This window comes from Molossus molossus, unplaced genomic scaffold (assembly GCF_014108415.1).
Source record: "Molossus molossus isolate mMolMol1 unplaced genomic scaffold, mMolMol1.p scaffold_m16_p_2, whole genome shotgun sequence".
Lineage (NCBI taxonomy): Eukaryota > Metazoa > Chordata > Mammalia > Chiroptera > Molossidae > Molossus > Molossus molossus.
In genome coordinates, this window is record NW_023425355.1 from 28,018,678 (window position 1) to 28,044,941 (window position 26,264).

At 42.8% G+C, this 26,264-nt stretch overlaps 1 protein-coding gene across 4 annotated transcripts in view; it reads left to right on the forward strand.

Annotated features, from left to right (window-relative positions):
- The first annotated feature begins 5,056 nt into the window (after window positions 1-5,056).
- Window positions 5,057-26,264, forward strand: part of DRP2 (dystrophin related protein 2) — a 42,258-nt gene continuing 21,050 nt past the window's right edge. For 2 of the 4 annotated variants that reach the window (XM_036271223.1, XM_036271225.1), the window contains exons 1-5: window positions 5,057-5,372; window positions 16,967-17,142; window positions 21,015-21,178; window positions 22,881-23,037; window positions 24,700-24,820. In XM_036271223.1, coding sequence (XP_036127116.1) covers window positions 17,026-17,142; window positions 21,015-21,178; window positions 22,881-23,037; window positions 24,700-24,820 — 559 coding nt within the window. In that variant the 5' untranslated portion in view covers window positions 5,057-5,372; window positions 16,967-17,025. Of the gene's footprint in view, window positions 5,373-15,780; window positions 15,831-16,966; window positions 17,143-21,014; window positions 21,179-22,880; window positions 23,038-24,699; window positions 24,821-26,264 lie in introns of those variants that run through there. The other 2 variants (XM_036271224.1, XM_036271226.1) reach the window with 2 other exon arrangements.

Genomic DNA, 26,264 nt, shown 5'->3' on the forward strand with positions numbered 1-26,264 from the left:
GGAGGTAACCAAGTGTATAAGATGAATTCCTCATTTTGAGATGTTCAACAAAAGCAGCAGAGGGTGCTCAGAACATGGACTGCACCAAAACTGAATCTTCATCCCTTAGGCTGTCATGGCTTTGTATTATTGCTTATCAACTCCAGTGACAAAATCTAGCCTTTTCAGCATTGTGCGCCCACATTCCTAACATGTTCCTCCAACATATCTCCCAATTTCCTGCTTCCTTATCTATGCCATGCATACTTGGTAAAATTCCTTCCCTCCTACTGTCTGACTCATTCTCACATCCCAACTTCTGAGACATTTCACCTCTGTCTGCCCCTCTACTTAGCCCTTTCGGCTTTCCTGCATGAAATGCCCATTCATTGGAAGCAACCTCTGCTAGATAAATAAAATAGTGTGGCAAAAATATACTCTGCAATTAACTGACAAAGGTTTATCATTCTTATCCTCTGCATTTTCTTAGTGCTGCTTTTTACTTCCCAGCCTTACCTAAAACCTGGGAATTCTTTGCCCTGATAATGCTAGTTCCCTCCAGACTTTCTCCAACTTGTCAGTAAAACATTTTTGACTTGGGTGTGTGTGAGGGTTGTGGGATGGGGCTTTCTCTAGCGGGGAAACATTATTTCCATTTCCAAGCTCACAGGAGTCAGCAATATTTCTGCTCCTTACATGTTTTTAGACAGCAGGGAAAGTGTCAGAAGCAAGGAAAAGATTGAAGGTGAAAGCAAGAGAGGGAAAATTTATGAAGAAAGTCTCATAGGAGATAGGAAGAGAATGGTGTGAGATCACCAGTAGAGGTATTGACCTTAATGAGGAGGAAAAAGGGATTTTACTTTGTCTGGGGAAGGGGAAGAAAACAGAAAAACAATTCTGAGGCTGAGAAGAATTTTGTAGGGGTAGCTTCCACCTTCTCAGTGAAACAAGAAGGGAGGTTGTTTGCAGAGGTAAGTGAGCTCGGGTTGGGCACCTGAGAAGAGTGAAAACAATTGTAAGTAGTACTTTGCATAAACATAGTCAGGGAGCCAATGAATAAGGTTGTGGAACAGCAGTGGGAATTACCTAGACCACCTCTCCCACCCTCAAAGGACAGAAATGCTGTTCATAGCTTATTTCTCCTTTAGCAACTCAGCATGTAGTAGGGCTAGGAAGAAATGATAAAAGGGAAGGATAATATGAGGAAGAGCCACTGGGGTGGGCAGCACCATTTTACCCTTCCTACCAATTTTCTTTCTTCAGACCCTCATCAGATGAGTACCACAACTGGCACCTACCAGGTGGCCAAGCTTCCAGACTGTCTCCCCTCCAATTCATTCTCCATTGCACATATCACTCTATTGTATATATTAATTGTTTCACCTGACATTGCTGCCGCTTCTGAGTCTTCTTTGTGCCCCTAACCTAGCATGTGGTAGGCACTCAATAATTGTCCTGTGGAAAAGCCCTTAGAATAATATTTCTAAAATAAAAATCTGAATATGCTGCTTGCTTTTTTTTAATTGAGGTAAAATTGGCATAGAACATTATATAAGTTTTAGGTGTGCAACATTTCAATTCAATATCTGTATACACTACAAAGTGATCACTGCCAAGAGGCTGCTTGCTTTAAAAAAAAACAAAAAAAAAAAACTTAATGATCCTCAGCATAATATTTATCCCCTCCTTGTGTCTTCTATAACTTTATCTCTTGCCACCTTTTCCCATTTCCCACTTGTTACCCTGTCTTAACTTAGCCATATTTGACTAGTACTTGCAATCCTTTAGCAAGCTGTGTTCTCTGACCATCATGCTGTTGCACATACTTTCTCTCTACCTGAAATGTCCTACTGCCCTTGTCCACCTAGCAAAGTCCTGCTCAGTGATACCAAGAGGTTACCAGGGTGGAGCCACAGTCAAAGCTTGTGTCCCAACCACTTTGATCTTTCTTTGCCCTCCTCAGAAAATTAGAAGCTAGATTATGAGCTTGTCCTGGTTTGCCTGTATGTTCTTCAGGTGAAAATGAGTCTTCCTGGGGTTTAAATGTCAGAGTGGACTTTTCTATCCAGTTGTGATGGTAAGAAAAGAGGTTACCTCTCCTGAAACACAACTAGAGACTCTACCCATCCAAACACCCTCCAGGAAACAAAAACCGAACAACCCTCCTCCAAATACTCCAGAATGACAACAGCAGTAATGAATGCACCTTCAGTGGCCTGTGAGATGGCACACACTGAAAAGCCCACAGGAGTTAAGCATGTGGTATAAATGGGTAGAGAAGTACAGTGGAATGTGTGGGGACCCTAGCAAATTGGAGAGCTCTACCTCATTTCAAGGTCATTTGTCTTTTCCTTTACATACTCCACTCACAGCCCTTAACCAAAAATGTGGAGTCTGCTCAGTTGGGACTCCTCAGAGAGAGAAGTCTGACTTCTAAGGTCCCTTGTGTCTCTGGCCTCTAAAGGGAAGGGGGAGACATTTTGAATAGGGAAAATGGCTTGAGGAAAGGCACAAAGCATAGAAAAACTATCTGGGGAATTCTTTTGCCCTAGTGACATTTGTCTTAATGGCCTATGCAGGCCTGATATCTTATCAGGCCACTACTAGGTGAATACAGTATAGTATAGTGGTTAATCATGTGCCAGGGATGGGGAACGTCCAGCCTGTGGGCTGTATAAGGCCCACGAAATCAATACCAGCTAACATACATCTCACGAAATTAGCCTGACCAAATATAGCAGGCTAATTTTTAAGCTGATAATTTTGTATGGCCCACGGATGATGTTATAAATATCCAAATGGCACTTGGCAGAAAAAAGGTTCCCCGCCCTGATAGACATTGCCCAGAGAGATCTAGGGTATGTCTTGGCTCCTTAATGCATTAGCTGTGTGACCTTGGGCAAGTCATTTGACTTCACTATGTTATAGCACTTTATCTGTAAAATGGGGGTAACAATAGAAGCAATTTTAATTTGCTGTAAGGATATAATGAGTTAATAATGTGTGCAAAGCACTTCAAACAGTGCCTAGCCTATTAAATGCTCAATAATGTTAGCCATTATTATTGTTATTGTTATAATCTAATAATTAAATATTAGGTGTTGCTACTGATGATGGGTTATTGTTTTTTTTGTCTCACAGGTAATATTCTCATTTACACAGGAGCCCTTATGCAAAGGAACAAGGAGGGCAGTCTTTTCCATCATAATATGGTCTGTTGGAGAAATTTTTGGAAGCCTTTTTTACACCCCTCAAAACAAACTCTGGATTTATTTGCATGGAGGCTAATATTGTGTTTTTGAATCTGCAGCCTGAATGCTTTCTCTAGAGGTAGAAAGACAAGAGTAAAGGATTATTTCAAGTGCTCCTTATGATCTGCACAAGTGTAGCTGCAATCAAAGTGGTCAACAAGTACCCCACCCAGCTTACTCTCCTTCCTCCTTCTAGACCTAGACTTGTGTTGTTTAGCGTGCTGTTGAGCTGGTGCCGGGGGTGATCAGTGAGTCCAGTTTCCATGTGTTTTGTGTGTGCCTGTTGCAGTCATTGTGTCTGTGCCAGCCCAAACAATTTGTCAGAGTGTTCCCTCTGGTCTTTCTTCTAGCCAACTCCCCGCTCTAAGTCATTCTAAGTCACTTGTAAAGGACTCCTAGGGCTCTAGGGCTGGATGGTGTTGAGAAACCCTGAAAGCTGCCAGGGTTAAGACAGGGCCAGGCCAGGGTAAGGTTGGGTAGCTAAGTAATACTCTGTTGAGGGTGTGAAGATTGAGAAGCAGGATGTACTTCCAAAAGGCCCTTCACAAATCAAAGGCCCTTTCTGTGCCTGCATGGGGGCCTGGCTGCTGCTGCTTTGGCTAGGAAGGAGGGGCCACTCATGCATCTCTGAAAGCCAAGCTTGGGGGAAGGGGCAGCTGATTCCCATTTTGTTTATTTGTGAAGAGGAAATCAGGCCTGATCATTAGTCTTTTACTGAAACCTGCAGCTTAAGTTTTTAAAATTTCCTCTCAAAAGAAAACACACACATACACATTAGTTATTTCCTGGCTGAAGGTTTTCAATAATAGTACTACTACTAGTAGTAGTAGTAACAATAATAATAATAATAATAACAATAATAATACTTAGTCCTAGAAGACAATTTGTAAATACTAATCCCAAGCTCTTAGGGCTGGGAAGTATTTTCTGTTCTAAACTCCAGTGCCCTCAGAGCTTATAGAGTTTTTAGAGGCAAATCAATAAAATTAAGCAACCCACACCCAAAGCAATCTGTTTCTCTCTCATATACACACCCAATTCTTGGAAAGAATGCTTCTCTTATCCTTTGCCCTGGCCTAGAGCTTCTAGGGCTTTAAATAGGGATATCTTTGTGTAGGAGGGTGGGGATGGGAGCTTTCTGACTGCTATCCATCCATCCATTTATCCATCCATTCGATTAACTCATTCCACAAATATTTAGTAGGTAACCTACTGTGTGCTGGGCACTCTCTAAAGGCATATAATCCCCCTCCATCTTTTTAGTGGCTTCACCCAGGTCTCTCAGGGTGTTTGGAGCTTCTACTCTCTTCTCTTTAACACAGTAATAGTGAAAAGAGTAATGGCTAGTATGGACAGAAGGAGGAAGAGCGAGTGGGGTAATTGTTGAAGGAATGGTGGAGCTGCATTTTCTCGAATCATTCAAGGTGTATGTTTCCCTCATTGTTTAGGATTTTTCTACATGTAGCTCTAAGAGGGGGCAAGGATGGAGCTTAAGGGTGACTGGCAAACTGTACTGGACCCAAGACCGTACCTTGGGTACCAGTGCTGACCCTAGGGCTGAATGTTTCAACCTTCAACACAAACTGAATCCTGGACCGGCTACTGAGGGCCCCTGCCAGCTGCTGGCTCTAAAGTTGGCTTTGGCTCTGGGCTAGATCTGTGGAAGTTGGGGCCCAGGCTCCTCACTCAGCAGCTTGTATTGATCTCCGGGCCTCTTTTGTCTCCTCCTCCTCAGTGGAAGCCTCTCCCCCTCTCTCTGGCTGCCTCTCAGCCTCTTCCGCTTTCCTCCTCTGCTTCTAATGAATTGAAATTTCCGAGAGCCGCCAAGGCTCTGGGAGTTTGACAAAACTGTCCTTGCTCTTTCTGCGTTTTTCCAGTCAAGGGTATCTTAGCCTGAGATTGGAGTGATGCTGTTAGTCCCGGAGATATGATTGCATAGCAACACAGAGCGGCTCCGAGAGGGGAGGAGGAGGATAAGGAGAAGGAGGGCAGGGAGGTGGGAGAGACAGAGGGAGAGTGTGCATACAGCAGCTGTCAGCATCCCTGTCTCAGGGACTTCTTTGCTGATTCACAGAGGCAGTCCAGCCCTGGCCTCCTAGCTCCCAGTTGCCGCCTGCTCCTCAGACCTGACGGACTCAGAAGGTAGGCCACAGAAAAATGATTTTTAAGCCTCACCCTTTTTCTGCTGGCTGAGGGGAAAAGACTGAGGGAGGGGAAGCCTCAGAGGTGAGTGTGTGTGTGTGTGTGTGTGTAAGTGTGCGCGCGCACGCGCGCAGGCACACACACGCCTGCCTGCTGCCTGCGTGTGCCTTTAGGGAAAAACTTGTATTAAAACATACCCCCAATATAGTGGCCACTGCTTGGATTCATAGAGGAGGAAAAAAAGATGCCCAGGAATAGAAATAAGCCAGTTTGAGCAACTAATAAATCAGAAGGTCCACAGTTTGCTTCTTTAAGAGGAGAGGGGTATTATTTGTTTGTTTGTTTGTTTGCTTGCTTGTTCTCAATTCCATGCTTTTTGTCCACGGGTGGATTTCCTGGTGGGAGAGATGGGAAGGGGTGTACAAAGCATTGGCTGAAAAGGGAGGAGAGAGGAAACGTGGGAACTTGTAGCAGGTTCCCGGAACAAATGAGTGTCTGGTCTGCAGACAGGACACAGGAGTGCCACCATGGAGCAAACAGGGCTCTGACCTAGGAGCCTGGGGTGGAAGGTGCATCCTTATCTCCGCATGTACTTCCTGGCTCAATCTGTCTTCCTTGTTGCATTTCCCCCTTGCTCTTTCCTTGTTTTCCTTTCTACACCCTGTAATCTAGAAGCACCTTTCTACTCTTGAGAGCATAGCTTGGAGTGGTTTGAAATCGGGCTTATCTCTCCTGAAGTCAAGCACCCCATTCCTTCTGCTCTCCATACCTTTCCCCAGCATCAGGGCTTATGCCCCAGCCCGGTAAGTGGGCCTGAGATTGTGGGGAGTTAAGGCGTATACTGCCTTTGGTAGTCAAGTGAAGCCAGGCCGCCTGGGTGTTGGATTCAAGCAGCTTGCTGGGCTGGGGCTGGGGCTGGGGCTGGGGCTGGGGCTGGGGCTGGGGCTGGGGCTGGGGCTGGGGCTGGGCTGGGCTGGGCTGGGCTGGAGTGAAATAGAGGAGGGACAGCAGCAGTGGCAGCTGCCTGCTTCCATTGAGAGCATGGTGTTTTCTGTCTGGGAAAGAACATACTTTTCTCTCATGTTTTCTTTTTAATTCTTCAAGAGAAGAACAGCCTTTAAAAAGCTCTATATCTAGCTAATCTTAGCACCTGACTTTTCCAAAGAAATCCTTGTTTCTAGATGAAAGGCACTCTGATAAATGACCCTTTAAAGGGCCCTGTGTGTCCCCCAAACCTCAGGAGAGTCCCCCTCTGGGATCGGGGTCCGGAGATGGTTCCAGCCAACCTCAGGGCCTTTTAAGGAACTCCCCCACCCAAAAAGGCCATGCTTCAAGTGGGAGTGATAAGTGTCCTGTCCCTGAAAGAAGATTGAGCCCCTTCTTTCCTGGGTAGGCCAGCCTCCATCCTACAGACCTGCTTCCTGCAAACTATTGCTGGTGGATGAAGGCATGCAGAAAAGGCTCCTCTTCCTATGAGATTTTTTCCCTAAGACATTTCTCCCTTGTTAAGTAGCTCTGAGCTCTGGGCCAGAGGACTCTTCAGCTCCATAGTCACCCAAAGGAGGGGAGCGTGGCTTGAAGCAGCAAACTTAGTAAAGGCCCAAGAGCCAGATACAGAGAGCACATCTGAGTTGCAGCACTTTGAACCATAGATACACAGAAGTTTCTCATGTTAAACCTGCCTCAGTGCCAGATAGGATGGGCTCTCACTACCGAAACCCAAGAGATATCCTTCTAAACTTGCCATAAACACTCACTAAAAGGGAACCGACTGTAGAAATCATAGTATGAAACTACATTCCTCCCTTACAAAGGATTCTAAATACACAGCAGCAACTTAAATAGCAAGCGAGATAAATCCTTCGAGGACAGCATTTCCCAAACTGATATTCCAGAGAACACAGTTCTGAGAGAATGTTAATAGATTCTCTTTTAAAATAAGGAGTGTTGGTAGTGGGTGCATTCTCTGGTCCAATAATTTTTTGAAAATGTTTTAAAACTGAATTCTCCTCTTGGAGACTCACAATGTATATAAGCACATTAAAGGTTCTGAGGACTTGGACATGGACAACAGTGTAGTGATTCTGGGGGTGGGGAGGGTATGGGTAGAGATGGAAGAGAACATAGAGGGGGTAAATGGTGATGAAAAAATTAAAATAAAAATGGTTTCTAAGGGGGGACTTAGAATTAAAATAAAAATGGTTTAAAAAGGGGGCTGAGGAAGACTGCTCTAGTTGCATTCAAAGAGACCAATTTAAGGTAACTATCTGTACGTCTCAGGCAGATACATAGCTGCAAAGTTGTCAATGTTTTAATACTACAATTATTATTAATATTATTGGGTTGTTTTTTTAAGTTCTTTCCATGGTGCCTATTCTGCTAGCTTGACCTTTACTGTTTAGCTGTGATAACAGCAGGTCAAATTATCTTTCTGTAAAATTTATGTAATTATGGACTGATTTTAGAAATACTCAATTTGTTACTTAAATATCTGTAACTTAATTTAAAGCTCATTTTAAAACAAAAGATAATAAGAAATGTAATATTGTAGATATAAAAATAAATATAGGTTCTGAAGACTACTATAAATAAATCTGTTTAATTTTGTTTAACCTAGTATATCCCAAACTGATTTGACCAGGGAACACTTTTCTACATGGAAAACACTTTAGCATCTTTCAGACACAGTTTTTGGGAATTGCTGCTTAAAAAAAGAAAATAGCTGGATAAAATTATCATATGGGGGTGGCGGCTTGTAAAATAATCTAGTCCAACACTGCATTTTTAAATGTGAAAAGGATTGAGAGATTAATCTAATTATTCTCTTTCCCAAAGTCAATACATATCTGAGAGAGTGGAATCCTTATCTCCTGATTTTTAGTCCACTGTGCCCAACTGCTGCTTCTTCGCAGGTTCCCTCTGGTGAAACTATTTTCAGGAAAATGAGGCAGGTTTAAGGAATAAGCTTGTCATTTTGAGAACAGCATTTATATCTTATAATTTCTTTTAGTATTTTGTTATTTCCAAAAACTATGAATTTTCCTTTCAGCATGGGATTTGTTTCATTCTTTTAAACCATGTGTTATAAACATTTTTATTCAAGGAATAATAACGAAAATCAGGTTACCAACTACCCAGCTTAAGAAAAAACAAAACAAAACAAAACAAAAACGTTACCAATAGAGTTGAAATCCTTTGTCTATCCTTCTGTGATTAAAGCTCTCTCCTTCTCTCCCTCTCTCCAAAGTAACCCCTTTCCTGGATTTGGTGTTTATTATTCCACTGCATTTATTTATACTTTACCACATATGACTGTGTCTTTAAACAGCATATACCACTTGCTTTATATGTCTTAAAAATTTATATCGATGGTCTGAATTATTCTCCAGTTTTTTTTCTATTCAGTGCTATATTTGTGAAATTCATCTATGTTGTGCCATGTGGCTCTAGTTCATTCATTTTTTTTTTTTTTTTACTATTGTATAGCATTCCATTTAATGAATATGCTATGTTTATTTATCTATTCTGTGGTTCATGGACAGTTAGGCTGCTTCCAGTTTTTGGTTCACAGTTAGGGCTACTATAATCATTCTTGTGTAGATATTCTTATGTGACTGTTGCTATCCAGTTTGTATCTAGGAGGGAATTGTCCCATTACAGGGTCTGAGAATCTTCACCTTTGGGAGATATCGTCAAATAGTTTACTAACTTGCACTCCCACTAGTAGTGTATAAAGGTTTCAGATGTAGTGTATTAACTGGCTCTTAGCACACAATTCTCCCCAAGGAATATGTCTCTGATTTTGTCACTGGAAAATAAATTTTATATCTCAAAATTGCTTGACAGCTAATAACTTCTCAGGAACACATTTCATTGTTTCCATCTGTAAATGAGAGGGTTGGCCTAGATAGTCTCTAAGATCCTTCCAGTTTGACAATCTGAGTTTCCATGGTTTATTCATTAAGTGAGAGCATCTGAAGCAGAACCTTGGTTTTTTTTTTTTTTACTACATTGCAGGAATTATTTTAAGAACACATAACAAGGTTTGGTACCAGTGAAATATGTGTCTTGTCTCTTAGTGCCATGCTGTCAGGTAGAAAGACAGTGCTGTGAGAGAGGGGGCCATCATACAGCATTACCTTGGGTTGGAGAGCCCATGAGAAGGGATGTCTTCTTCCCACTGGCCTGTTCTTTCTTGAGCCTTACTGATTTAGAAGTCTTCCTTATTTATTTTTTCTGCCAAGAATAATAAATGCTTGTTGTAATATATATATTTTTTTCTTTATACACATGCACATGCAAACACACACACACACACAAACATACACACACCACAGTGTATAAAGTCAAAAGGAGACTCCCCTTCATACAACTCTCCAGAAGTGTTGTCATGTCGCTAAACACTTTTATGTGTCCTTGCAGGCTTTCTCTCTGTGCACGCAATACACAGATATTTTCAAAAGGTTTTTTACAAAATTGGAGTTCTCTCAGACATATTATTCTGGCACTTGTTTTCTTTTACCTAAAAAAAATATACCTTTGACATCTGTTCAAATGAGTGGATACAGAGCTACCTCTTTTTAACAGCTTCATAATATTCCATTGTGTGAGTGGCTACAATAATATTTGAGTACTCACTACATGTCAAAAACTATAAATTAGCTTCTTGCAACAAGGGTATGAAGTAGATCTTTCTGTTATCTCTATTTTACAGATGTGGGGACTGAAGCACAGTAAGGTCAGGGAACTTATCCAAACTTGTGCTGATAAGTGGCAGAGCCAGGATGCAAACCCAAGCATCCTGGCTCAGAGCCCATACCCTTAACTGTCATTCTGTGCTATCTCTCAGACATAATCCACATAACTATTCTCCTGTGGATGGGCATTTGAATTGATTGCAGAGTTTTGCTATTGCAAGCAATACTGCAGCATACACACTTGTTCACTTCTGCAAGTATTTCTGTAGGCTAGATTCTTAGACTTCTCCAGTTTATAGGTGGAAAAGCTTATTCATTCATTCAAAAATTATTTACTGAGCTCTAAGGCACTGGGGAAGCTCTGAAGTCAGACTAGTGGAATTGACCAGCATTTTACTTCTCAGATGTCCTAGGAAGGTCATTTAAATGCTCGGTAGAGATTGCCAGCTGGGCAATACCCCAGACCCCAGACTCACTGCACTCTGTCCGTTCTCAAGTACTTGGGTCTTTGCCTGGGTAGTAGCATGATGAGTCAGCTCTTGAGCTCCAACCTGATGGCCCTTCGCCAAAAATCTCTACTTGCTCGGGGTCAGTGACTACAGTGCCTCAGAGACTGAGTTATACAATTAACAGAGGTGGAATAGTGTAACAGTGAAGGAACTGGTGTTGTGGGAAACATCTGCCTAGATGAGAATCCCAGCTTCTCAGCTCATATTCACAATATCACTTTAAACTAAATGCCTCTGTGCCTCCATGTTCTTATCTGCACAATTAAGGCAACAAGAGTAGCTGCTTCATAGGCCTAAGTGACTTAATGTATGTAGACTGATTAGTTAATATATGTAAAACATGGAATACAGTAAGTTTTAACTCTTATTATTTATTTGGCTATAGAAAAAGCTTCTACACCAGCCCTGGCCAGTGATTAGAGCATTGGCCCACGGACCAAAGAGTCACGGTTCAATTCCAGTCAAGGGCACCTACCTTGGTTGCGGTTTGGTCCCCAGCCCTGGTCAGGGCCGTGGTAGTGGTCAGTGTGTCTCTGTCATCTCTCTCTCTCTCTCTCTCTCTCTCTCTCTCTCTCTCTCTCTCTCTCTCTCTCTTTCTCTTCCCATCCCTTCCTCCCTCCCACTCTAACTAAAGATAAATGGGAAAAGTATCCTTGGGTGAGGATTTTTTAAAAAGAAAAGCTTCTACACCAATCTTTCCAAAAATAAACAGAAAGTTGCTCCACCTGACTATTAATCAAAGAAATACAAATTAGCCCAACCTGTGTGGTTCAGTGGATTGAGAGTCATCCCATGGACTGAGAAGTTCTGGTTCAATTCCCAGTCAGGACACATGCCCGGGTTGCAGGCTCAATCCCCAGGGGTGGGTGTTCAGGAGGCAGCCAAACAATGTTTCTTTCTCACATTGATGTCTCTATCTCTCTGTCCCTTCCTCTCTCTCTAAAAAGTCAATTAAAAAACATCTTTAAAAAGAGGGAAAAATCCCAAAGGAATGGAGAGAATTTTTGTACCTCTCTCTAGTAGCCACTAGGTTCCCTTCTCCAAAGGAAATTGATGTCAACAGTTTCTTTTCTGATACTTCCAGAGATATCTTATTGTATATAAGCACATATTTTATTTTTTTATTTTTTTACAGAAAAATAAACTAACCACTTTACTTTTTTCTTGTTTTCTTTTCACTTAAAAATATATCATAAGATATTATTCCATATTGGCACATAAAGAGTATGTTTGTTTTAAATAGATATATAGAATTTCATTGTATGGATACACAATTTTTTATTTAACTAGTCCTTTAATAATGAACATTTAGGTTGTTTGCAGGTTGTTGTTGTTTTTTCCATTTCAAGCCTTGCTTCAAATGCTAACATTCTGCATACATCGTTTCACAGAAATGCAAGGAAATACATATATCTGAAACCTTTCTCTTTGTGACTCCTGGGATTTGTACCTACAAAGTTAAAGTGCTATACACTTAACTAATTGGAGTTCAATTCAATAAATCAACTCAGGAAACATTCATTGAGTGTCTGCTCTGTGCCTGGCATTGTGCTAAAAATATATGGAATAGAAATAAATATCAGACATGGACCTTGTCCTCCATGAGCCAACAATCTTGCTTTATTCTGAAATCCTGGTATTTCCCATGTGTTTTTAAAGGTTTTATCTCTGCCCAAGAGAAATATTGCCCCCCCCCCACATACACACACATAGTCCAATCCTCCTGTAAGGTCCTCCTGTGTGTAGCTTTGAGGACCAGGAAATCAGTATTCCTAGTAGTAGTGGCAAAAAGCCACAGCTTGATATCCACCAGGACCCTTAGAGGAGAGCACAGAAGAGTTATTTCCACCCCAAAAGCATCCTCCACACTACTTCGTGCATCCAAATCTTCTTTCTCACCTTAAATCAAAAGTATCTCTTCCATAAATACATCCTAAATCCCTTCACTTCCTCTGTGACCTCTCACTGCATGATTTCTGTGTCCCACTTAAATTGCAGTCATTTTCTCCCTTAGTTATATTTCTTTTGTTTCTATGTCTAATTCCTACACTTGACCAGTTGGGGACCAAGTTGGATTCATCTCTAATTCCTCACAGAATCTTCAAATTGGAAGGAAGAACAGGAAGAGAATCAGTATGTACAGGTGGTAATTTGGAACAGGGTAGAGATAAATAAAGAGGCAGAAAAAAGAATATTTGTGTAGAACAAAGAGCACTGGACAGGAGTCAGGAGGCCCAGGTTCACTCGTGTCTCAGCATCTTCATCTGTCAGATGGGATCATAATATTGGCTGGGCCAACCTTACCAGGTCACACTGAGGGTCAAGAAAGATAGTACAGCAGGATACAAAGCATGCTATACAAATACAGAGAATGCTAAGGTTTTGATATGTGGCAGTTCCTAAACATTAACAGTTTATAGATAGCAAATCAAGGTCTAGAGAGGTGAAATGACTTAAGATCACAGTCAGTGGCAAAGAATGAAAATAGCTGAGGATAGTTATGCTAGGACCAGGAGTATATTTCTGCCTGCATTGGGATTTGAACCTCCAAGTTCTTCAACTCCTGAGTTTGGTTAATTTTTGTTTGTGAGCAAACAACTTGACATCAGGTCAGGAAGTTAATATGTAGAGTGGTGAATCTCAAAAGAGAAAAAGAGATGGTTCATGACATAAGAAAAACACCTGGTCACTAAAAAGGTAGGGGGGAAATTAAGTAGCTCTAATAATTAAGGAAATACAAAGTAATCCTCAAGATGCCATCTTCACTTACAAATTTGGCAAAGATATTTTAAAAATAAGATTATTTCACTGTTGCCGAGTGTGCTGGGAAACTGGCACTCACACATTGCCAGTGGTAATAGAAAGTACTATTCCCAGATACTATGCTAAGTTATTTAAATACCTTATTAATTTTAATCATTAGAATGATTCTATGACAGATGTATTGTTGTCATCCCCATTTTGCAGATGAGGACACTGAAGTTCAGAGAGGTTAACTTGTCCCAAAACACTCTGCTAATTGGTACAATAGTATGAATTTGACTCTAGGTCTGTCTGATGCCAAAGCCCATGGCCTCAACCATAGCACTCTATCACATTTGCTGCCATTAGAAAATCAAGTTTTAGAGGAATAGTGACATTCTAAAGTGATCATGATATAAATGGCAAATGAAAAAAGCACAATACAAATATATTCTATGATGACAATTTTATTTTTTTGACAATTTCATTTTTAAAGTATTTCTATATATTTTTCATAGAAAAACTATGTACGGCTTCATCGAAGTTAGCAATGGTTATTTCTGGGTGGTAGTATTATAGGTTAGTTTTACTTGCATCCTTATGATTTTTGTGTTTTCCAGTTTTTCTATAAAGCACATGCATTGTGTAATTGGCAAAAATAAACATGTTAATATAAAAAGAGGTCTGAAAGCGAGCATTTTGTAGCTTCATTCTTATAACACATTCATAGCAATACTTCATTTTTATCTGTAGTACTAATTATTTTATGTTGGTATTAGATCAGAGGGGAGCCACCTTTTCAACTATTCTCTGGGGAATCTATTTGGGGATGAGGAGCTATGTAGTTGTGTAATATCTAGAGAATTTGACTACAAGAAGGTGTCCATAAATTTTTGCACCTTTGTGATCTAAAATAGTCCCCAGTGTTTGGACCATGGACCTCTGAAGTGGAGGGAAGGCTATTTAATGCAAGGAGTCTACAGATATTTAAATGGATACGTGTTTTTCTCACTCTGTATGTACTAAAATTACAGCTACTATTGTAAGTATGAGTGGGTGAAGTGAGATTTTTTTTTAAATCTTAAGAAGGGACACTTTCTCATTACCTGAAGTATTGGGTAGCACTGAAATAAAGACTAAAAATTGTGGTTATTTAATCATCCACATCAGGAATTAAAGATGCTCACTTCCTGCCCTTTGGATCAGGGTTTGCATGTTTTTGCACAGCACTAAAGGACATCTCTTTTATCATTTACAAACATTGTCTTTGCTACCCATTCTTATCACATTGGTGTACATTCACTAAGCTGTCAACTAGTATACATTCACTAAAGCTGACTGTGTCTCAAACATAGCTTATTATGGAACACTGCCCTCAGCCCCTGCCATATTAAATTTGCTCCTTCTCCTGCATTCTGTCTCTTACTATTGGTGACATTATCTACCCAGCTCTCAAATTAGAAACCTTTGACTTCTTCACTTCTCTCTCCCTTCACTTTATATCCAGCTGACCACAGAGCCCAATGTATTTTAACTGTTCAGTGTATCTCAAAGCCATGCTCTCTGCTTCAGCCTCACCACAACTGCCTGCCTATTATAACAGCTTCTCAATGCGTTATTTCCCTGGGAGAATCACTCACAGGTGGCCAGAGGGCTCTTTCTAAAATGCAAATCTGGTCATGTCATTCCCAGGCTTAAAGTCTTCTGTGCCTCCCTGTTGCCTGTAAGACAAAACCTAGAACCCTCTGCTTGACATTCAAGGCATGACCCAAACTGGCCACAGCCTCATTTTTCTTTTTTCTTTTTTTTTTTTTGTTGTTGTTCAGATAGAGTGGGAGGGAGGGAGGGAGGGAGAGAGAGAGAGAGAGAGAGAGAGAGAGAGAGAGAGAGAGAGAGATCGACGTGAAAGGGACACATCGAGTGGCTGCCACCCGCATGACCCAACCAGGGCCAGGGACAAACTGCAACCGAGGTACATAACCCCAGCAGGAACCGAACCCAGGTCTCTCCGGACCACAGGCCGACACTCTAACCGCTGAGCCAAACTGGCCAGGGCCACAGCCTCATTTTTCAACCTCATCTCCTACTTCCTACAGGTCACCTACATTGTATTCTGGTCACATCATATTTTTTATTTTCATGCTGTTTGGAATGTTCTTTTTTGTTTTATCTTCTCTGTCCAATGACAGTCCAATTTCTATTTCATGACTCACCTCAAGTATATTTCCTCTAGAGAGACTGTTCCTGATCTGACCAGGTAGAACTCACCTGATCTATCCCTTCCAGTGGTTCTCAACCTTCCTAAAGCCACAACACTTTAATACAGTTCTTCAGGTTGTGGTGACCCCCAACCAAAAAATTATTTTTGTTGCTACTCCATAACTGTAATTTTTCTACTGTTATGTCTTAGGTGACCCTTGTGAAAGAGTTGTTCCACCCCCAAAGGGGTTGCGACCCACAGGTTGAGAACTGCTGCTTTACAGCATCCCATCAATATTTCTATTATTAATGTAAGTAATACTTTATGGCCTGATTTTCCCCATGTCTGTTCTCTCTATATGTGAACGCCTCATGGGCAGGCACCATGTCTTTTTTTATCTCTGTGCCTCCTAAATGCTAGCCATATTGAACTTATTGTCGTCTAAACACACAGGTTTTTTGTGACATCCGATTTGGATAGGTGGATCCCTCTGCTGGGAATGCCTTTCTCCGTTTCTCCCCTTCTCTGCAAAGACAAACATCTACCTGTACTTCAAGACTCACTTTGTATATAGACCTAGAGGGTATTATGCTAAATGAAATAAGCCAGTCAGAGAAAGTCAAGTACCATACGATATCACTTATATGTGGAATATAATGAACAAAATAAACTGACAAACAAAATAGAAACAGACCCATAGTTAGAGGGCTTACTGACAGCTGTTGTAGAGGAGAGGGGTTGGGGGGCTAGGTGAAAAAGGTGATGGTATTAAGAAAAAAAACAAACACCTTATAGACATAGACAACATTATGGTGATTACCAGAGGGAAAGGGGTGGGGAAGGTAGAAGAGGGTAAAGGGTAGGTAAATGGTGATGGAAGGAGACTTGACTTGGCATGGTGAACACACAATACAACATACAGATGATGTAGTATAGAATTGTACTCTTGAAACCTATGTAATTTTATTAACCAATGTAATCCCAATAAATTCAATAAAAATATATATTAAAAAAAGACTCACCTCAAATGCAGTCTCTCTGAAATCTTTGCACGTTCTCAGGTAGAGTTAGTTGTTCTCCACTCTGCTCCCCTAGCCTTCTGGTCGAACTTTAATGATAGCATTTGCCATATAGGCAGTTCATTATAATTACGAGCTTACATGGCTGTCCCCTCCCCAACCTCCATCCCTAGGCTGTGAGATGTCACACAGCAAATCATCTTTGTGTTTCTAGCATAAAGTATAATAGAAAAACAATAAATACCTCTTTGATCAGTAATTAAATAAGGTTTATTATGGTACATGGTTACCTGGGAAAAACTATTGGGTAGGTCAGTAAGCATTGAATGCTTATTTACATAACTGATGGGGGCACCTCTGGGTAAGTGCTGGATTGATAGGGCTTTTCTAGGTCTTGACTCTAAATCTTCCCTTGTTATTCTTTCAGTGCATATACTCAAAGATCGGTGCACTGCCCATCCTCATCCCACATGAGCCTTGGTTCTGATGCAACCTATGGTCATGCAGGGATGCCCTTACACCTTCCCACGATGTCATGAGTGGTGGGCAACTGACCAGTTCCATCATAGCAGCAGCCTCCGAAGTGCCTGCCCCCAGCTTCAGGTAAGAAGCCATAAGCAAAAGGAAGACCTGTGGAGAAAAGGTGAACATGGAATCTGTGTGTATTCTTGTGGGTGTCCATGCTTCTTAAGGCTCAGGGGCACTCTCCATATACATGAAACCCCTTGGATAGCATGAGGCCTCCTTCTGGCCCATCCCTTGTCACTCATGAGGCATTTGTGGGGGGGCATGGAGCAAGGAAATATAATGTGCTAGACAACCCAAAGGGCTCACCATAGCTGAAGGCGCTGGTTCCATCTTAACCTCCCAAGGGAGATTCCAGAAGACTGTATTCCTACCAGGCATGGCTTAGAACAAGGCAGGAATTTCCTTTGGTTTGGTTTCACTGTGGCATACCTTATATTCTGCACCCGAAGAATGTTCTCTCCCATTCCATTTGCTCCTCTCAAGTACCTAGTCTTATTTGAAGCTCCTGGATCAGCCCCACCTGAGCCTCATACCTGCCTCTCCTCTTCCCCTCCTCCCCTAGGAGCATGGTTGTGGTACTGTGTAAGCCTGCTTGTGTATACTGGTAGGTAGGCAGACGATGTATGAGAGGCAGTAATCCTGAGAGGGCAGCCAGGGAGGCCCACAGGAAAGTTTAATTGACAAGGGAGGAGCATAGGCATATTTTGGGTAGCCCTACAGTGCTTTGGGGTCCAGAGGCCATGGAGATGTGAGAAAGTATTATGGCTCCTAGTTTCTCACAGGCTGCTATGCTGAAACACTGCTGGGGAGCAGACAGCAGATTAATATACAGGGAAAGGGAAGGGAGGAAGGTAGTGGGGATGGAGAATGTGAGTGCTGGGGAACCCGTTTTGGGGGGGGAGTAGAGAGGGACAGTCAAAGTACAGATAGGCATAACATCCAGGATCTCCTGAGCTATTTTCCTAGCAGCTAGCCAGAAAGAAAGTGCTGTGTCTAACATGTTCTCAAGTCCCTTGGTGCACCTACCCCTTTTCCAGAGTGCAAATTCCATAAGGTCAAGGAATTGAGAAACCTGGGCCCTTTCAAAAGGCTTGCCTTGCTCATTGTTTGCCCCCTTCAACCTTCATGGCTTAGGCATGAAAATGAGGGCTTCATTTTATAATTGAGAATAGTGAGACCAACACTTCTCCTCTGCCAGTTACTTCTCTTTCTTCCCTATGGCCCTGATATTGTCTTAAAGTTTCAAGAGATGAGGAGAGAGCTCTATGGGGAGTGGGGGTGAGAAGCAAACCTCATGGCCAGATGTAGAAGGCCACCGATAAGAAAATAAAACAATTAGTGTTCATTATTTGCCTATTGTTTGAATGGCTCTGCTAGGTGAACTTATGAGTATAAGGAGAAACTAGGAGGGGAGAACAGAGTTAAGCAACATAGAAAAGGAGCCAAGTTGGGGTGGGGGGAGAAACTAAGAAGAAGGCTAGAGGGAATGAAAGGCTAACATGGGTGGAGCTGGTTCATTGTGGGCACTTCCTACAGAACTAGAAGAGGTTGGTTGTGGCTGGGTCACAAGGGACCATTTCTAACTCTGGCATTCTTGGTCCAGGAGAATCTGCAAGACTGGATTGAGCCCAATTATCCCAGCATAAGCAAAACTGTGACCTGAAGCTAGAGCCACTCCCCATTTTTAGCCTGCCATCCATTGCCACCCCCCATCCACCCCTGATGGCTCCATCCCAGATCCCCAGAAAGGGTCAAGCAGCTGCTCCAACTATTCCTGTAGGTGGACCTCAGCATGGAAACAATGTGGAACTGTGGAAAGCCCAGACGCTTCTGTGGGAGATAAATGAGGATGGGAACAGAACCCTTTTTGGTAAAAATGAAGTGTTTCCGTTAGTGCTGAGGGGTGGGGGCCTGGCTCAGGAATGTTAACCTTTCCCCAGGCAAGTCTGCTGCAGAAGAAGGGTGTCCACTTCCAGAAGGGACCCTGCCCCTCAGGCCGGTGGCCCAGGGCCACTCAGGCAGGACACAGGAGCCTCTCCGAACTGAATCCTGCATAAAGCTGCTCAGTTCCATTTTGCCCTTTCCTTCCCCTGCAGAGGTCCAACACTGTCTATAGACTATCCAATTCCCCCTGGCCTTAGTGTGCGGTGAGAGGTCTGGGGGGATATGACTTTCCCTCCAACCCTCTCTGCCTCCCAAAGACAGGGCAGAGCACCCATTGTGTTTTCACAGTGGGCTCGGATGAATCTTCTGCCCAACAACCCAATCCTATCCCATGGCTCTGTCCCGAAGTGTGCCACACACTTTCCTCAATGTCTCCAAGGACACTTACTTAATCAAAGACAAGGCTTATTTCCAAGTCCATCCTCCCTCCAGTCCTTTAGGAAACTGCTTATGAGGGATGTTTGCCACCACAGTGGTTTGATCCTTTCTTCTACCTCAGGGGATAGGTGGGCCTGGAAGCCAAGTGAGTCCTTTATGTCATCCATAGCAGGAGAAAATAAATCAGCAGAAGCTACTCTCTACATGCCCCTCCTCAGCACCATGGAATGCCCAGCCCCACTTCTGCTATCCTTACCAGCCTGGGAGGGCCCTCCTGGCCCCGGTGTGGCGGGCCCAGTTGGTAGTGAGCCGGAATTCCCCAGGGACAAAGCTCTGATTCACCAGCTGAGCCCTGACATAGCCGCCCCCTCCAGATTCCTGGGGGGTCAGTAAACAAACAGGGTGACAGCTCCCGCCTCCTGGCCTGGCGCAGCTCTGCCTGCCTTCCCTGGGAGAGCCTGCTTAGAGCCTGTCAGGACTCTGCCTGTGGCTCACCAGGCACTGGATCTGGATTCATGCTGAGGGATAATCATGGAGCTGCCCAATCCTGCAACGGAGTCCCTACACAGCACAGGTAGTATCAGCTGATGGTGGCGCAGGGTGACTGAGTTGAAGCTCTTGCCCCAGAACCTGGCTGCTCCCTCATTTGCCTTTTAGTATGTGGCTGCAAGCTGTGGTTTTAGTGGAATGATTGGTTTTCTAAATTGCCTAGAGAGGCTTGTGTGGGGTGAAAGTCTTGAGGTCCGGGAGACTAGATAGTCTCAGCTACCAGGAGGACCATGTTCTTTCCACAGAAGGCAAGCAGGTAGACCGGCAGGTGGTAGGTTTCCTGCTACTAGAGTGGAAAGACTCAGCTGAGATTTCCTCCTCCACACTCCCCCTCCCTCCATCCCCAACTGACACCCTGGTTGGGCAGTCTTGGCATTACATTGGAGGTGCTAACTTCTCAGGGCTATTTGCCACGACCCCATTCCCCCAAACCCTACATTACCCCAAAGGGCAAGCAAGTGATGGGCTGTGAACTTGGATACCCGAGGCAAGTGTTTGGCAGGCTCCATGACTGGTCCTCTTAGCTGCCTGCTCTGGTCAAAGTCGTTTGGAGATCAGGATCCAAAATGCTGCTTTAGCCCTTTCTCACTCCGTGGAAGGTAAAAAGTACACTTTAGGATGATTTCTAGGCTTCCCAACTGTGGTGGGGAATGCAGGTGGGGAAGAGGGAGAGGGGCAGCTCTTGAGCTTTCTTTTCCAGAGGTTGGATAAATGATGAGACCCTGAAATAGGAGCCTACAGCTCACCTTGAATGCTGTGGTTGCCAGTATTTGGGGTAAATTCTGAGCAGCTCTTACCTAATTCAAGGACTTCCAGGATCACATCTGGGCAGTAGTCCTGGCAGAATTTATAATAATAAGAGTAATATTGATAGTAGTCAGCAGTCATATGTGACTGACCTATACCAAGAGTGGACCTTGCAATGAGCAGAGCCACCAAGTCTTTCTTTATCTTACCTCAAACACACCCTGGGACAAGCCCTTCTCTCCCCTTGTTCACACCTGTCCCACCCTTGTCTTACTGCGGACCAGGGTGTGGCACACTCTAGCGATCACAGGATGTCTGTTTCTGTTCAGGTTAGAGCTGCTGCTACCTCCCCTGCACCTCCTCAGGATGGTGCTGGGGTTTCCTGCCTAAGCCCAAAGCTGATCAACAGGTCTCTTGGTACCACTGAATGCCTGGAACCATCAGCCATGAATCTGTGTTGGAATGAGATCAAGAAGAAGTCTCACAACCTTCGGTAAGGCCTGCCTCCTACAAACAGTGGCCCTAGGAACTTGGCTCTGAGAGTGTTGGGCTCCTTTTGCTGCTGCAGCTTATCATTCTCCTCTCAGCCTGTTCCTCACCCTCTCATCAGCCTCACTGTCCCCTTCTCCTCCCTTTCCTTCTCTGGCACTAGGGTAAACCCCTGTGTCAGAAAGCAGGAGACTTGGGTTTGAGCCTCAGGTTTAAGTAGCTGTGTTATCTTGGATAAGTGGTTTGAGCTCTCTGAATTTTAGCTTCGATTTGTTTGGATTGTTTTTTAAGAAAAAAATAATGGGTGGAGGAATAATACCTGTCCTAACTATCTCACAGTGTTGTCCTGAGGACTCAAATAAGATCTGAAAATGCTTACTAAACTTAAAGGCACTGATATAGAAATGAAGGATATGATTATTCCCCCCTCCTCCTCTTCTCATAACTCTTCTTCATCTTGGTACATCTCATCTGCACTCTCTCTATCCTTTCATTTCTCTATTCCCATCCATTGGTTATTAACCCACCTAGTGCTCCCCAAACTAAGGGCAAATCAATAAGAGCTGGAAGATAATTTCTATATCAGCTGTTTCTCTTTTCCCTGTAGTTTCTGGTGAGCTCTGGTAGAGATGAGGCAGTGTGGAAAAGGTGAAAATAAATGCAGGCTGTGGAGTCAGATAAACCTAAATTCAAATCATAACTCTATCAGCGACTTAACTTTATGACCTTAGGTAAATTACTTAACCTCTCTGGGCAATAGTGCTGCCTATCTAATAAAGTTGCTCTGAGAATTAGTGGAAACAAAAATTTAGATAAAGGGTTTGGTCCAAGTGGTAGGGAGGCAATGAATCATTCTTATTGTCAGCTAAGAGGAATGGACTTGATGGCTGCACACAGCTTAGGCTGGCCTCCAGCTTCCTACCACTTGGACCTCAGCTCATGGCTCGTGGGGAGAGACTGACAAAGATGATTATACAGTACATATTTTTATTTTTATTTTCTTAATTTTTTTCTTTATTGACTTTAGAGAGAGAGAGAAACATCAATGAGAGAGAACACTGATTGGCCACCTCCTGCATGCCCCACACTGGGGACCCGGCCCACAACCTGGGCATGTGCCCTGACTGGGAATCAAACTGGTGACCTCTTGGTGCATGGGTTGATGCTCAACCACTGAACCATACCAGCCGGGCAACAGCACATATTTTTAATATGCCATATGTTAAACCTCTAGCCTATGTAGCCCCGACTTATCCTTCCCACTTACTGCATCCTCTCCTGGTCAGAGGGCAGGCTCTGAGAAGCTTCTGTGGATGAGCAATTTGGCATGACTTGAGTTCCTCTAGAGCAAGAGGGCAAGAAAACATTGTCACCTCTAATGCCCTTGCTCAGTTTTCTGCCCTTCCCAGCCTTGTGCTGGGCATGAGACTGATTTAACTGGTATCCACAAAGTGACATGTTAAACCACTTAAGTTTGGGATACCTCCCCACCCATGGTTATACCCTCTGGTTTTAGCACTGAGCTCCATGCGGAGGTGCCTCTGTGGGTGGGTAAGAAGGAGGGCTCTGGACCTCCTCCTACTTCAACCAGAGAAGGTTCAGAAGGTCTGTTTTATATATTCATGTTACACATAAGCGTTTGGGAAAAATTTTTTGCCACTTATAAAGCAAGACTGAAAATCACTGGTCCTACCCATTGTTTGCAGTGCTCGCCTAGAGGCCTTCTCAGACCACAGTGGAAAGCTTCAGCTCCCTCTCCAAGAGATTATTGACTGGCTCAGCCAAAAGGATGAGGAATTGTCAGCTCAGCTGCCCCTACAAGGAGATGTGGCCCTGGTGCAACAGGAGAAGGAGACACATGCGGTAGGTCAGAATGATGGAGGCCTAGTGTGTTCCTCTCAGCTGGGAAGGGATCTCTTCTGCAATACCCTGACAGAAGGACACCCAGTCTCTGCTTAGAGACTTAAACTAACAGGAAGCTGCATGCGGTCCTAAAACTCTGTGGGTAGCACTCCACACAGAAAGCCAAATCTTTCCTCTCTGTTTCTCCCATCAAATATTGGCCTCCCTTAAAATCCTGCCCTGATTTTTAATGGGGCCATGGAAAATGAATCATGATATAACATTAAGTGAAAAAAACACAGGTTACAAAGCCATATACAGGTGGATCTCAATTGTATAAAAATCTACATAGATGTTTTTACATGTATACATACATATAAAAACACAAGAAGGAACTATATAAATATATTTACAATGGTTAACAACTCTAGGTGATGAAATTAGTTATTTTTAATTTTTTTGTATTTTTCTGAAATTCCTAAGATTTCTGTGACAAATTACCTTTATAATAAGAAAATAACAACAAAGATTTCTAAAAATAAATACAGAATGCACTGAAAGAAATAACTGAGTAACATGACAGAGACGTTAACTAAAGCTACAATGGCAACATACTGCAATAGAAATATATCAAATAAATATGTTGTATACCTTAAACTTATACAATGTTATATGTCAATTGGATCTCAATTAGAAATCCATACAGAATGTAATACAATACAGCAAGAAAATAAACTATAATTGTGTGCTACAGCATGAATGAATTTTAAAGACAGTATGTTGACTGAAAAAAAAAAAAAACTAGATACCAAAAGAGGATAAACTGTATGATTTCATTTATTTATTTAATTATTTTTTAAAATATGTTTATATTGATTTTTTAGAGAGAGAAGAAAGGAGAGAGAAATAGAAACACTGATGTGAGACAAACATGGATTGGCTGCCTCCTGTACTCCCCCCACTGTGAATCATGCCCACAACCCGGGCATGTGCCTTGACCAGGAATCAAACTGGCACCTCTCAGTCCATGGGATGACGCTCAATCCACTGAGCCACACCGGCCAGGCTATAATTCCATTTATATAAAGTTCAAAAATGGAGAAATTAGTAAGTGGTATTACAAGACAAAATAGTGGTTACCCAATGAGAGGTGGAGAGGATAAGTTAGTGACTAGAGGGACCATAAGGTGGTCTTCCGCGATGTTAATGGAGTTCTGTTTCTTGATCTCAGTACTAGTTACAGAGATGGAATTACTTAATGGAAAGTCACTGAGCTGTATATTTTTGATTTTTATACTTTTCTCTATGTATACTTCAACAAAAATTAATTAAAATATTAATTATAATTATTTATAACCTTGCCCATTCTGGTTTTGGTTTCTCTAAGCCCCTTACAGGGGACTTTCTGAGTCTTCTGGAAAATTCCCAGCCCCAAATCCCCAGGGTGCTCTCTACCCTGTGGCATAGAGAGACCCATTTCATACTACTAGACATTCCAAGGTCAGAATCATTCTTCTTCTATAGGGAGGATTGTACTTCTTATGTCTGGGTAGCCCAAAGGTACATAATACTGTCAAAGAATCAAGCCACACTGAGGAAAAGAAAGGCTGTCAATTGCAGAATGGAATATAAAGCAATTGGAAGACATTCCTTTCCTGCTGACCATGTTGCTAAACTTCTCAGGCCTTTATGGAAGATGTCAAGTCTCGGGGCCCCTATATCTACTCTGTGCTGGAGTCAGCTCAGGCCTTCCTATCCCAGCACCCATTTGAGGAATTAGAGGAGCCTCGTTTGGAGAGCAAAGGTGGGTGATCTTCCTCTCTTCCCCCTTCTTCTTGAACTATGAACCACTAAACACCTTCCTGCCTTCCCCAATCCCACTTTCTCAGCTGTTATCTAGAAGGATAGTTTTCTCCTAGGAGTCCAAAGTTGGAGAGGAGAAAGATTAATACTGTAATAAAAAGTAAAGAGGACAGGGCCTGAAACAGGGTACACCAGCATGTGGCCCAAAGCTGCATGTGGCTCTGGAGCATCACGTGTGGCCTTCTAATGAAGCCTGAAAAACAAAAAGAAAAAAAAAGGACTCAAATGCATTGAACTGAATCAGTGAATCAAAATAGTAGTATGGCCCTGGCCGGTTTTGCTCAGTGGTTAGAGCATCGGCCTGCAGACCGGAGAGACCCGGGTTCAGTTCCTGCTAAGGGCGCATGCCTTGGTTGCAGTTTGTCCCCGGCCCTGGTTGGTTGTGCGGGTGGTGACCACTCGATGTGTTCCTTTCACATCGATGTCTCTCTCTCTCTCTCTCTCTCTCTCTCTCTCTCTCTCTCTCTCTCCCCCCACCCCCCCTCTGTTCCTCTCTCTCCCTCCCACTCTACCTGAACAAAAAATGGAAAAATGTCCTCGGGCGAGGATGATAAAAAAAAACCAAAAAACAAAATAGTAGTATGTCCTTTTAAAATATCCTGCTTTATTCTGAGAGACATGTGGCAATGCTCGAATCTACCAGCAAGTAAAAAAAAAAAAAAACCTTTTGAAAATCTAAAAAGTTAAGTGATGACATTTGAGAAGAAAATTGATTATGGCTTTTTGATACTTACCCTAGTGACTTCTGGCTACTTCCCTCAATAGAGTGGGCCACTATAGGCCTAGGTTCATATAAGGCAGCTGGGATCCATGGTGATTAGGTCTGAGTGGTTGCCTAGCAAACCCTCTTTTCTACAAGAGTCTTTATCTCTCTGAAATTGGCTATGAATAGTCTGGAAGGACTCTTCATTTTCATTAGTTGAGCCCTTTGTCAATGCCGTTGACTCTCTCGTTTCCTCTGAGCCCCTCAGTAGGAGGCTAGTACTCAATTATTGCCCAGTGGGCTTCAGCTTTGACAAGCTCAAGAGAGAGCAGGACAGTTCCAGCTAGCTTGCTTGGACTTTTAGGGCTCTGAATCTACTTCTGAGGAGAGGTCTGAGGGAGGAAGAGGAAACATACAGTTTAGGAACCTAGGTGGAAAAGCTGAGCAAGTTATACTAACTTCTCGGGGGTTGGGCTCTCTTCTTCTTCTTCTTCTTCTTTTTCTTCTTCTTCTTCCGTGCATTATGTATTTTTTAAATTATTTTTATTAATTTGTTTTTGTTACAGATATTTCTCCTTTTTCCCCCATTGACACCCTCCTCCCCATCCCCCCACCCCATCTCCAGCTTTGTTGTCTATATCCATTGGTTATGCATACATGCATGTAGTTCTGTGGTTTATCT